General features: G+C 43.2%; 4 protein-coding genes across 7 annotated transcripts; 2 read left to right on the forward strand and 2 right to left on the reverse strand.

Moving 5' to 3' along the window:
* Window positions 1-19: 19 nt before the first annotated feature.
* Window positions 20-3,462, reverse strand: LOC103313041 (uncharacterized protein). Its single transcript, XM_008195250.3, has 5 exons — window positions 3,322-3,462; window positions 2,538-2,764; window positions 1,004-2,488; window positions 848-957; window positions 20-803 (listed from the first exon to the last, which is right to left on the reverse strand). The coding sequence occupies exons 2-5, from the start codon at window positions 2,761-2,763 to the stop codon at window positions 609-611; spliced, it is 2,016 nt and encodes a 671-aa protein (XP_008193472.1). The 5' UTR covers window position 2,764; window positions 3,322-3,462; the 3' UTR covers window positions 20-608.
* A 149-nt stretch (window positions 3,463-3,611) lies between these two features.
* Window positions 3,612-6,422, reverse strand: egr (eiger). The gene is made up of 4 exons (XM_967383.5): window positions 5,828-6,422; window positions 4,551-4,846; window positions 4,399-4,507; window positions 3,612-4,351 (listed from the first exon to the last, which is right to left on the reverse strand). The coding sequence occupies exons 1-4, from the start codon at window positions 6,074-6,076 to the stop codon at window positions 3,776-3,778; spliced, it is 1,230 nt and encodes a 409-aa protein (XP_972476.1). The 5' UTR covers window positions 6,077-6,422; the 3' UTR covers window positions 3,612-3,775.
* Window positions 6,423-7,756: 1,334 nt separating this feature from the next.
* On the forward strand, window positions 7,757-11,047 carry LOC660151 (uncharacterized protein). Of its 4 annotated transcripts, none has more exons than XM_008195253.3 (9): window positions 7,757-8,253; window positions 8,584-8,610; window positions 8,655-8,872; window positions 8,921-8,941; window positions 9,062-9,299; window positions 9,350-9,770; window positions 9,817-9,948; window positions 9,989-10,206; window positions 10,253-11,047. In XM_008195253.3, the coding sequence occupies exons 2-9, from the start codon at window positions 8,585-8,587 to the stop codon at window positions 10,353-10,355; spliced, it is 1,377 nt and encodes a 458-aa protein (XP_008193475.1). In that variant the 5' UTR covers window positions 7,757-8,253; window position 8,584; the 3' UTR covers window positions 10,356-11,047. The 4 variants fall into 4 exon arrangements, with proteins under 4 accessions (XP_008193475.1, XP_008193474.1, XP_008193473.1 ...); XM_008195252.3 differs by having other exon boundaries at window positions 7,758-8,253; window positions 8,579-8,610; XM_008195251.3 differs by having other exon boundaries at window positions 7,761-8,253; window positions 8,459-8,610.
* A 122-nt stretch (window positions 11,048-11,169) lies between these two features.
* Window positions 11,170-12,566, forward strand: LOC661259 (trans-1,2-dihydrobenzene-1,2-diol dehydrogenase). The gene is made up of 4 exons (XM_967431.4): window positions 11,170-11,569; window positions 11,620-11,911; window positions 11,961-12,358; window positions 12,408-12,566. The coding sequence occupies exons 1-4, from the start codon at window positions 11,368-11,370 to the stop codon at window positions 12,512-12,514; spliced, it is 999 nt and encodes a 332-aa protein (XP_972524.1). The 5' UTR covers window positions 11,170-11,367; the 3' UTR covers window positions 12,515-12,566.
* The last annotated feature ends 64 nt before the right edge of the window (window positions 12,567-12,630 follow it).

Consider the following 12,630-nt stretch of genomic DNA (forward strand, 5'->3'; position numbering starts at 1 on the left):
TGAGATAAGAAAAATCTGATTCAACATCAAATAAAATTGTCTATTTTACCATTAAAATATATTGAAACCGTTAATACAGTAGCACAGTCCTTTTGTCTAAGCAAGATCGATGGTCTTGATGCGGCGATTTCAAACGTGGGTTTGATGCGGAAATCGCCCTGTCAAAAATTTCTTAATTTAATCAGATATTTGGGATTATTGTCACGATCGTTCCAGGGCACTAATGAAATCGCCGTATCGACTCCAGTCAACTGCTCATAATAAAATCACGTTCAACGCATCCCTGTCACTAAAAAATTTAGATACAACAATGAGAATTTAAACCTGTACAGTAATGAAGTTGGAATTTATTACTTTGAACGTGTTTTAGAATGTGTAAAGATAAATCGCTGTATATTTCGAATAAACAAATAGAATATAAATATTTAACAACGAACTTCAGTGTTAATGTCATTTCTGAAGCAACATTTACTATGTGTACATTTAATAAGTTACAATGATAATACACCCATTGAAATAAATCAAGGCTGTCGTAAATATCGATACAATTTAGATGGCGTCGAGAGAAATCAAGGGCTTGACCCTTCCGGACATCGATCGTTCCTAGTTTATCGTCTGTCGGGACAGGCGAGCTCGCACTCCCCCAGCGGTTCCAGTCTTAACGAACGGTTAACATCGAGCAAATACCGGACCGACTTTTGCGCCTCCTTCTGGCACTCCTGCTTGCCATCGCACAGCTCGAACGCCTTGCTCAGGAACAGGACGTTGCATTGGCGAGTCGGGGCGAACCAGCTGTTATTAGTCTGCAAAAAAATCAATCAAAACCCACCACAAGCACCCAACTTACGCAAAGGAGACACATCTGGTGCATGTTGCACGCCGTCTCGAAGACCCTAGCATAGTGGCCCAGGACCGTGGCCACCTCATTGCACGCCCGCTGCACCTTGGGACACTCCTCTGCAAGGCAAACATTAACAAAGGCACACTCCGCCTGACTGTTTACCGAAAACTGTTTGCTCCAAGACCTCGGAAGGCGCCCGGTAATTCTGCTCCTCGCAGTCCTCGTCGCCTTGGGAGCACTTGATGGTATTGTCCCCTTCTGGAGTCTTCTCCCGCTCTTCGTCAACGGCCTGTTTCCGCGGCACTGCCACTCTTTTTTCCTCCGAAATGTCGTAGTCGTCGCTTTTGTGCTGCTTCAACCGCTCCTTTTCCTTCTCGACGCTGAGTTTGTACTCGCCTAAGGCCCGGCGCATCTTTTCCAAGCTGTAGGCGGCCGCTAGCCGCGAGATAACACGGTCCTTCACCTCCTGGATCTCCTGGGAGTCGGTGGCGCCTTCGTGGGCACCGGTGAATTTAAGCGCGTCGTCGATGATCGTGTCCTCCATGTTCTTCAATTTCGCGTCCATTTCGGACAGTTTCAGTTCTTCGGATTTGTTCTTCTTGTCGGACTCCTTTTTGCTGGGCTGGTCGTGGTTTTTGAACGACTGGAGCGGGTATTCGGCGTTGCGCTTGGTGGCCAAGGCGATGGCTTTGTGGTACCGCTCCAGCAACCACTGCTTGTCGAGTTCGTCGTCGGATTTCTTGCGCCGGTCCAGGCCGAAGTAATCGGACCAGTTGATCGATTTCTTCTGGATTTGGAGGGGCTTATCGCTGGGGGCGTCGGCCACTTCTTCTTTGGACGCGCTCGCTTTTTTGGAGGATTTCATCTTGGGTTTCGTCTCTTTTGCTAGTTCTTTTTTGGCGGTTTTGGACTTTTCCGGCTTGGGGGTTGTGACGGTGCCGAAGATGTTGCTCAAGTCTTGGGCGACTTTCGGGTCGGTTTTCTCGACTGAGTCCTTTTTGGTTGTTGAGCGTTTGTGCTCGTGGGTGATCTCCGACTGCGGGGGCTCGTAGCTGCTGCTTCGCTTTGACACGGGGAAGCGTTTCATCGGATATGACCTTTGTCGAGAGTCGTATTTCCGGTCTCTTTTGTGGTGTTTGGCTTTAGACCAGTCGTAATAATTCGCGTCGGTGTCCCGGTCGTCGTCGTCTTGGTATTTGTTGTAGAAATCGTCTCTTGAATTGTAGTTGGGTAAATAAGGGGAGTCGGTTAGGTCTGAGTCGTAGTATTTGTTGCGCTTTCGTAATCCGATGCTGTCCAGTCCTAGACCCGGGTAATAAGACCGCTTCTTGTTTTCATTGTTGTAGTAAACTCTCGGATGGTTGTATAAATTCGGATAGTTTCGGTATTTCTCCCAAAGTTCTCTAATTAGCTGACTGTAGTCTTCGTCGTTCCCTTCTTGGTAATTGTCGGCGTTTGGTAGAAAACTTTGCGCTAATTCCTCTAATTGCCGCTCCTTATCCTCCTCCAAGCGCTCTCTGAACGAGGAGGAAATTCTTTTTTTAACATCCTCATCACGATTAGCACGCCCTGAATCGGGATAAGAACCGTCTTCCAAGTAATCTAATAAAAGTCGTTCGAAAGTCGGATTCTTGTCTAAGTCACGATCTAAAATCAATTTAAATTTGGCAAAACTTTCGGACTGTTTTAGTTTCACCTGTGCTATATTCGGATGGAGACAGAAAAGCAAGGTCATCAGGACCTTCTAACGAATATCCGTAGTCCCCTAAACTGTCATCGTCATATCTAGAAAATTCAGATAAATCTCTTTGGCGTCGATCAATCGCGTTTAATGCGCTACGAAGAGAATCCTCTTGAGCCCACGTCAATCCAATTATTATCAGTAACAGCCTTCCAACACTAGAGATTTTTTGTAACCCCATTCTTGAACCAAAGCAAAAATTACACAATCAGAATTGACGACTTCAAATGTAATAAGTCAAAGATGAAAGAAACCTGTTGAATTTAATCCCTCTGATCTATTATTTACAAAGTACACTACTCATAATTGACTAATGGATTTTTCGATGTGCTTAAGCAAATGAAAGTAGTAAGAAGGCCCCAGATGACACAGCCGCTTTTTAAGGAAAACACCCCCGATTTTCAAGCGTTAACAGAAAAAATCGTGAAAACACTCCCGGTTTTAAAGCCAGCGTAAACGGGGGTGTTTTCACGATTTTTTCAGTTTACCCCTGGAAATTGGGGATGTTTTCACGATTTTTTCCGCTTTTCTGTTAACCCTTGAAAATGTGGGGTGTTTTCCTTAGAAAGTGGCTGCGTCATATAGGGTCTTCTTACTAGTAATGAACAAAATCAAAGCTCACTTTATTCAAATAAAAGTTTAATTATCTTCTAAAAATAAACCACCCTTTGACATTAAGCCGAAGAACGGTTTATTTGTCCTGGGAAGCACGGAAAATTGCTGACGACAGCCAACTCACCCTTAATGCTTCATACAGCCGGTTTTATCAAAATTTGATGATGATAAACGAATTTCCACAGCACGAATACCCTTCGAATCGAAACGCTGGATTGTTTATATACACGCAGACGCACGGCGTCTCGGGCATCGGGTCGATATTATATTCGAGTCAAAAAGGAAAAATTGAAAACATGAACTTGTGTTTACGGCTCGCTTTTGACATTAAACCCACACAAAAAGGCATTGTTGCGATCTTATCCTCAGAATATGTGGTAATTGTTAGGGTGAAGGCAGGTTTTGTTACTCGAATTCGGTTAAAAGTTTTATTCAAAAATCTAGTACATAAATATATACAAAATTTATTAATACAGTAAAATATGGCAAGCATTAAGGATACATCTCGTTAACCTTTGGTCAAACTGTCGGAACGCTCCGACAATACTAATAAATTAAAACCTAAGTAAAGCTTTGGTTTATTTGATTTTGACGTCTCCAAGCTTGACGACTCCGAAAAACGACTTCCCGGGCTCAAAGAGCGAATATCTGGCTTCGGAAAGATCCACCAAACTAATCTTGTCGTTCTCATTCAAGTAGCTCGCCGCCGCTGTAAAGCAGGTATTGCCTTTCATGACCCTTTCCGATGAATGCGTCATGGTGGTGCACTGCAAGAGCGTCTCATTCTCATTCCTGTACACTCTGAAGCCATTAGTGTCGTGTATGTCGTAGTAGAAAATCTGAGCATAGATGAAATACAGTCCTGGCTCTTTCACGGTCAAGAGTCCGTCCGAAAAAGCGAAATACTGGTCCATGCCCAGTTTACCGAACCAGTCGCTCTCGACCCAGTCAACGTAAGTTGTCTGGGGGTGGCGGAGGTGGCCGTTCCCGTTGAAATTCTCGTGCTGGCCGTAGACGTACTTCGACGTATCTCCCGAAAAGTGCACGCTGGGCAACGGCCGCATCCTCCCGGTCCTGACCTGGTGCTCGTCCAGCTCCAGGCGACGCTGGCGATGCCTGGTGTGCGCAGTTATGAACTCGATATCGGGGTTTTCCTAAAACATGGACACAAAAAATTAAGCCTGACAAATCCACAACTTACCCTTGAGTCCCCTGACTGCATGATACGCGATTTGCGCGTGTAGGGCCTCGGGGACGACGTCCAGTCCTGCTGTGCTTTCGCCTCCGGATAGAACGGAAACTGGAAGGAGCTGGAAAAAATCATCAAGGCTACGCAAACCGACGTTGTACTACCTCGGCGGCGTTGTGTAAAAATGCGGGTAGTTCTTCCTAAAAGTGTTATTCCTTCGGCGTTCTTCGCCGTATTGCTCCGCATTGGCAGTTGGTTCGTCCTCCGTGTACCCCGTAATGCTCCTTTTTTCTCGTGGCGGCACCGTGGCGTCTTTTGCATCCTTAGTGTACGGTTCTCCCGTTTCCAGCTGGTCGTAATCGCCGTAAACCTCCGAACCGTCATAGTCAAAATAATAGTCATTTATTGTCTCGCCCCAGTCAGGATAGTCGTCACCGAAGTTTTCTTCGGTTTTGTTGCGCTAAAATTAAAACCTGATTGAGGAAATTGGGATTAATTCTTTAATTACAAGGCGTCGTCACTCGTCTTGTTGCTTAAAAAAAATGTGGGTTTATGGGCCGCGCTTGACGGTCATTTTCCATAAAAGGAGGATTATTTTTTGATCCGGCCATAAATCAATAAAATTGTACACTATGTAGCCTTTCTATAAATAATTTGAAACAATGCCGCAGGCCGGTTACATCAAAACCGGACCCTATCTCGAATTTTCAGGCCAAGCTGGTTAAATCGCCAAAATCTCCATGCTCACAATGAAACAGGGCTTGATCCGCTAATCGCAACTTCACCCCAGGATCTCGCCGATTTACTGGTTCTGACATTAGTTTGTTTGTACAAAATCTGGCTTTAATAAAAAATACTCAAACAGGCCGATATAATCCAATTTATTTCAGCACAAAACGCATGTTTTATCGTTTGGACAAATCAAAGTGGTTGTCGAAAACACAATTTTGCTTTAAAATTTCTAAAACTGAGAGTATGAAGTCACCCTTTCGGGGAACCCGCCTATCTTAAAAGTTACGACAATAGGCACTTAAGTGTATAAATATTTACGCATTTTAATTAAGTTAGTTGATAATAAAATGTGCGGAGATTGTCCAAGATTCCACTAAACAAATAGGCTGCTTCCGAAATAATTAATTTGTTTATGTGGAAATGAAGCGACTTGTCGAGAGTCATTAGGGTTTTATGACTAATAAAAGCCACATCAGTCGGTTTCTAAATTTTGTCAAAGCATTGATACTTTAATCTGTCTAACCGCGAGCTTCCTGTATCAGGAAAGGAGTCATCGTTATCACGAAAAATGATGGAGAGCAATTCGGTTGATATCTTCCTGGTGCATTGTTATGTTCGCATGGAATGCAAGGACAAAATACAGTAACTCGCGTCTTGTAATAATTTATTTATAATCGCGAGATTTCTGCCATGCTTAGTGAAAACTTACGCTGATCTCTTCCTCAATTTTCTCGTGGAGGCTCTTAACCATGGCCTTAAGCGAGTCGACTTCTCCCCTCAACTCTTGCATTCCGTTAATGGAAATAAAAGTGATGACGATCATTAGCGACATTGCGGCTAGCAGGATGAGGGCGGTGATGAGGAAAATTTTGCTGGTTGTGGTCTTTAAGGGTTTTGGTTTTTTGAGGAAAGCTCGGTGGTCCTCCTGGATCGGGAGCTTGCAATCCCCGTTCTTCATTTCACTAATAAGTCCGCACTTTGCCACTAAAACACGAGCACTGCTGGGTTTTTAACTTGGAGCTGCTTATTTGAGGCGCGATGCAACTTAAGTCTAGTCAAGGACTTAAGTCGCATTGATTTCGTTTGTTATCGTCCGGTAATCACTGCGTCATCCCTTGTGGGGGTTCGAGGGGGATTAACAGAGCGACGACCTCCGCGAAATTTTTGCTAATATTTTCCGTGGGCGGGAAATAGTCGAAATGTGTTTGTCCCACTTAGACTCAAACCATAGTCATGGTATCACGCAAAACTTGAACTTGACATTGCGACTACGAAATGCATTTCTCAGATAACTCTGATAAATGACCCTTGCTGCTTACATAACGCTGGTTTTTAATTGGGATTTATAGGGGCTGGGGCTGCCCCCCGACCTGCGAAGTTGGCAACCTCAAGGGCAATAGATCACGCTCTGTTTCATCTAATAATTTGTCTTGATTTTTTCAAATGCGTTAGGCCCGGCGGAGAATGTGGGCAAAGTGACCTTTGACTCGTTTATTTTTCCCCGACATGACCCACCTCACCTATATGTTTCATTTGTTTGTGGGTTTACTCCGGGTCATATTGTGCCACTCGGAGCAAAACAAGAGGAAATAAAATGGGGCAAAAGTGCAATAACTGTCGCTTAGCTCTGGCCAAGCCGAGACAATTTGTTCAAATTTCTATTTCTGGCCACTTTGAATGTTTACACGAGGCCTCTTCGGGGTCTCCAGTTTGCTTATTAGACTTTTGCCTAATAATGGACGGGCGTAAAAATAGGCTTCATTTATTTGGAAGTGGAGATTAATTAGGTTTTGATAACCTTTGTGTTTCCCATTTAGCTAATCTTTGTCGGAAAGGTCCAAGTTGATTAAAGTTCAGCCACACAATGCGTTAAAAAGTAAGGGAATAAGGAAGTGTCAATTATTGCGGCTAATAGCTCGACTCTCTAATAGAATTTATTTCGAGGAAAACCTTTTGAAATATTTATAGCTCACAGATATCAGTTGTGTTTCGTTTAAGGTGGGTAAGTGGAACGGTTCGAACTAATTTTCGCAGATATTGTCGAAGGCTATTTATAAAAATTGACGTATCCCGAAACTATTTGCAATTAGTATCTGGGAAAGCAATCAAAATTTTTGTAAACAAGAGCAACGTTACTTAATTATTTTCAACGTCATGCCGAAGACGTCCCGATTAAGAAATGACACGGCGCCTCAGATCAAATTCAATTTGCATGCGCTAATAACGCCAGTCACTAACCGCATTCAAATCATTTTTCCACCTTCTCCAATTCATCACCACCCCTGACATATGCCCCGGTATGTCGTGACCCACTTACCCCTCATCCCCCATTCGTCTTTTACGAACGAGATTAATGCAATTTATCACGGGGGAAAAATGAATGTGGCGCTATTTTTACCACTTTGATGGCCCGCAAACACTCAAAGGACGAGGCAAAACATCCTTTGTTTGCCGGTTCCTAAGTCGTCTCTCAGCTGACTTAATTTAATCCAGCGCTTTAAATTTAATAAAAAATTGTTTTTTGTGTTTTGCTCCCGGGGAGGCGAGGCTAATTATCCCGTGTTTGTTTAGTTGCTGATGTTAATTCTTGAACAAACTGGGCGGAATTTTCAGCGTTCAAAGGAATATTTTTAATGGGATTTTAATACGTTATTATTGTAACTCGAGAAACGTATGGTGCACAAATGAACCAAATCCGTCTTATTTTCGTTGCTCGCTCAAGGTCTGGCTGAAATAACAACACATGTTGTTACACAATACGCAGATTTGGCAAACAAGACCACTGGAGTCAATCACCTTCCGAAAAATTGGTGACAAGTGTAAATATTTATCGATTTGTTTAAATATAATCGCTTGGCCCTTGACTGGTGTTGGCACTGGAGTGGCGCATCCACCATTTTTGTGCCGATTCAGTGAAGGGTGTAGATAAACAGGGTGCAGATTTAACATAATATAACACTTGTTGGGGCCTAATTCTGTTAGATGAATCGGTGCATGCGCTTTTGAAGTCGTGTTTCGGGGGCGGTTGGTGGCAAACAGAGAAGGTTGTAGGTTTCTGGGGACGAAGGGTGTGCTAATCGATTCGAAGCAAAGCTGAAAAATGTTAGAAATGTGAATGCGTTGACTCGTGTCCAGGTAGGTGGTGTTAAGTGAGTCGTTTCGAGTTGATTTGAACCGATTCTGCTTGTGGTTCTTTTGATTTTAACACATAGGTCCATTGTTTCATATCGACCATCGCCTGTCATTAAATAAATTCATGTTTGGGTCGTTTGTTGTTAAATGTGGTAATTTGACCGTGTGAGGCGTTTAGGAATTCTGCTCCAATCCGGACGTTTTTTAGGAGCATTTTAGTTGATCAATCAAAGGATATGATGCTGCTTATTTGATAATTTGGATTATCCTTAATTGATCGGATGTGCGATTCACTGTTACTTTTTTTTGGGGGGATTGTCTCGGTTAGAGCAGAATGGAAACCGAACGGAAGGAACATAGGTAAAGAGCGGCAAAGCTAAGCAAAATCACACTCGAATTTTAAGGCTCGTTCTGCCAGTGCCGATGTATCACAATGACTACAACATTTGGTCAGTATTAAAAAACTGTATTGGGAAAGAATTGAGCAAAATCACGATGCCAGTGGTATTTAACGAACCATTAAGCTTCCTGCAAAGGATGGCTGAATACATGGAATATTCCCACCTGCTACGTTTGGCGTCACAGCAGCAAGACCCCATAATTCGAATGCAGTATGTCATAGGTATTATAACCCTCGATTATTATCCCACACTGAGTGAAAAATTCCCAGGTTTCGCCGTCAGTGCTCTAGGTAAGTGGTTGCCAAATTGTTGCTTCTGGCGCGTTCAGTTGGGATTTTTTATCTGCCAGAAAAATTCCCAATCTCGCGTGCGCTCGAAACAACAATTTGACTATTAGGTGCTTGCGTTAGCATCAAACTGGGAACGTCTCGGCAAACCGTTTAATCCTCTCTTGGGCGAAACTTACGAGTTGGAAAGAGAAGAGTTTAAGATAATTTGTGAACAAGTCAGTCACCACCCGCCAGTCTCGGCTTTTCACGCTGAAAGCAAAGACTGGGTTTTCCACGGTTCAATCCACCCGAAGTTGAAATTCTGGGGAAAAAGCGTCGAGATCCAACCGAAGGGAACAGTCACTGTCGAGTTCCCTAAGTAAAGCGGTCAAATTGCGCAGTCAGTTAGTTACTAAGTCAAAATTGTAGACTAAACGAGGCCTACACTTGGAGCAACGTTCAGTGCTGCGTCCACAACATAATCGTTGGGAAATTATGGATGGAACAGTGCGGGACAATGGAAATTGTCAATCACTCGACTGGACACAAGGCCCATTTGACGTTCAAGCCCGCAGGCTGGAACTCCAAGGACCTGCACCGCGTCGAAGGCTACATTGCGGACAAATCGAAGCATAAATTATTTTTCATTTACGGGAAATGGACCGAATTCATCAAATGCACAGACTATGCTTCCTACGAGGACTACTTGAAGGAAAACTCGCACAAATTCAAGCGCGACGGTGACAAGAGCAAAAGCCCGAACGATTCCCCATCTCACACTTCCCGGAAAGTTTTGCAAAAACTGAACAGCTTGAAAGTCAGCCCTTTCAAGTCAAACTCGAGCCAAGAGGTGAGTAAGCCGCGCTCATCGATAATATTTTTGATGAACTTTCCAGAGTGTCGATGAGTGTGCCCCTCCAGACGTCCCGGATGGCATGGTTCCAAAGAGCGATTCCACCTACTCCATTGACATTCCCAATTCGGTGACGATCTGGAAAGTCAAGCCTCGGCCCTTGCAGAGCAGTGACGTAAGTACCGGGAGAAAGCTTCGTTTTTACGTTTTCTCAGTATTACCAGTTTACCGAATTCGCCATGTCTTTGAACGAGCTGGAGCCCGGAATGGACACGAGTCTGTGTCCAACCGACTCGCGCCTTCGGCCCGACATTCGAAAGCTGGAGCAGGGCGACATCGACGGAGCCGCTATCGAAAAAACCCGTCTGGAGGAGAAACAAAGAGACGCGAATAAGCACCGCAAGAGCAAGAAAGGGACAGAGTGGAGTCCCAGGTACGCTGAAAACGAGCCATTGTTGTGGATTATTGCGGCGTTTCAGGTGGTTCAACTCGGGGATTAATCCGCACACCAAGCAGGAGGATTGGGTCTACAATGGGAATTACTGGAAGAGGGAGTACACCGATAATCCCGATATATTTTAAGCCAGACGTAGCGATCGATTAGGTAGAACTTAGCATTTATTGTAAATCATTCATAAGTTTTGGGACGTGGCAATGTTGAGAGTATCTAATCCCTAGCCTGATTTATTTCCGGGAACGAACGATTTTGCCTTGATGATTTCGTAGACAACGTGCTCAAGGATCAGTACCTTCGCGCTTGGTCATAGGAAACGTTACATAGTATCAGTGTCTGTGCCAAAGCACAATACCATCATAGTTAAATTGTATAGCGCTTAATGCTTCCAAAAACTGGAAATACGTATCTACCTGTCCTTAAAATATCACCCATCATGCAATAACTCCCAGACAAGGACTTAGTCCCTGTTTGTTGATATCAGTGTGTTGTTCACGAACTAGTAGGTCTATTCGATGAAATTGGCGACTCATTACAGTTGCCATATGATATTTTCGTAATATTTTAGGACACTTAATAGGTTTAGTTACCAGTTGAAGTAATTGTTGCAAATAATTGTCTATATAAAGTAGCTAGTGGCCTGATATTCCCACTTATTTAAAAATTGTTTTCGTACAACTAATTTCGTTTGTTACGAAGGAACTATAAAGTCAATATCTTGGGATCATTCGATATACAGTGATGTAGGTAAAATTAAGGTATATTGAAAATTATGTTTGAATCTGTACATCATTACCAATAAATATTTTATTATGAGTTATGCCAACGTTATTGATTTATTTTCTACCAACCAAAGACTGCAGACGGCCAAAAGTTGCGTTGGTTGCCTGTACATTCACACCCAAGGTTTGTTAAACGCTAAACTAATGAATAATACAACAGTTTCGGCAACACTGCGTTATTGATTAGATTAGTCTTGTGTGAACACATGGCATGTGAATACCACATGTGTATCATCACAGTGATAAATATCTTCACGAAAAATACAAAATTATCATACGCTGCCTCCCTTTTTGGATCTTTCCAACATTAAATTAAAACGTCATTGTTTGCTGACAACAAAATTCAAAATATTGTAACATGGCCTTGCGCTGGGGAATCGTAAGTGCGGGCAAGATTTGCCACGACTTCGTCACCGCCCTCCAAACTCTCCCAAAATCTGAGCACCAGGTCGTGGCCGTGGCGGCTCGGGCGTTGCCAAGTGCCCAAAACTTTGCCCAAAGCCATGGGATTCCTAAAGCTTATGAAGGTTACATCAAAATCGCTGAGGACAAAGATGTTGGTAAGGAAAATGAAAATTCTGGGTTAAATTCCGTTCCAATGTATTTGTAGACATCGCGTATGTTGGAACGCTCAATCCGCAACATTTCGAAGTTGCGAAAATGATGCTAGAGCATGGCAAACACGTCCTGTGTGAGAAACCGCTCACGATGAATGAGAGACAAACGCGCGCGTTGGTGGATATTGCCAAAAGGAAGAATTTGTTTCTGATGGAAGCGATTTGGAGTAGGTGCTTTCCAGCGTACCAGGAGTTGAGGAAGGTTTTGGAGTCGGGCAGTATTGGGGATGTGCTTCAAGTGAATGCCAGTTTTGGGTTCAATCTATTAAATGTTGAAAGACTGAGGTAGCTTTTCCCAGTCTTAGACGACTTAAAAAAACTTGGATAACTGTAGGTCGAAAGAACTAGGCGGTGGAACGATTCTTGATTTGTGTGTTTATGTTTTGCAATTTCAACAGTTGGTTTTCAAAGGCGCTACGCCGACGAAGGTGTTAGCTGTTGGTGGTTTGAACAGCGAAGGAACTGATGATTACACTAGTTCTCTGTGGACGTACCCCGGCGATAAGGTCGCAAATCTGACAACGTCAGCCAAAGCCCAATACCCCAACGAAGCAGTGATAGTCGGAACTAAAGGAATAATAAGAGTTCCAGATTTTTGGTGCTGCACGGAGTTTATTACTCCTGAAAGGACACACCGATTTGAATTGCCCAAAACTGATATTCACTTCAATTTCCATAAAAGCGTCGGCTTGTCATATGAGGCCCAACATGTTAGGGAATGCATCAAAGCGGGTGAGTTAAAGAAAAACAAAATATTTCCCTTCTTATTTAATATTTTTAGGTAAAACTGAAAGTCCCTATTTGACTCATGCGGAATCAATCCAGTTAGCCCAACACATGGACACGCTACAAAAGTTAGTTGGAGTAGTTTTCCCGGCTGATAACTAAATTTGATACCAATATTTTTGTACAATACAATATCAATAAACAGATCAACCAAGTTTGTTTTTAAATGCACAAACCTTTGACCTAAATCATAACTTTGTGATAATTGTGATTATAAA

The sequence above is a fragment of the Tribolium castaneum genome, chromosome 10, assembly GCF_031307605.1.
Source record: "Tribolium castaneum strain GA2 chromosome 10, icTriCast1.1, whole genome shotgun sequence".
Taxonomy (NCBI): Eukaryota; Metazoa; Arthropoda; class Insecta; order Coleoptera; family Tenebrionidae; genus Tribolium; species Tribolium castaneum.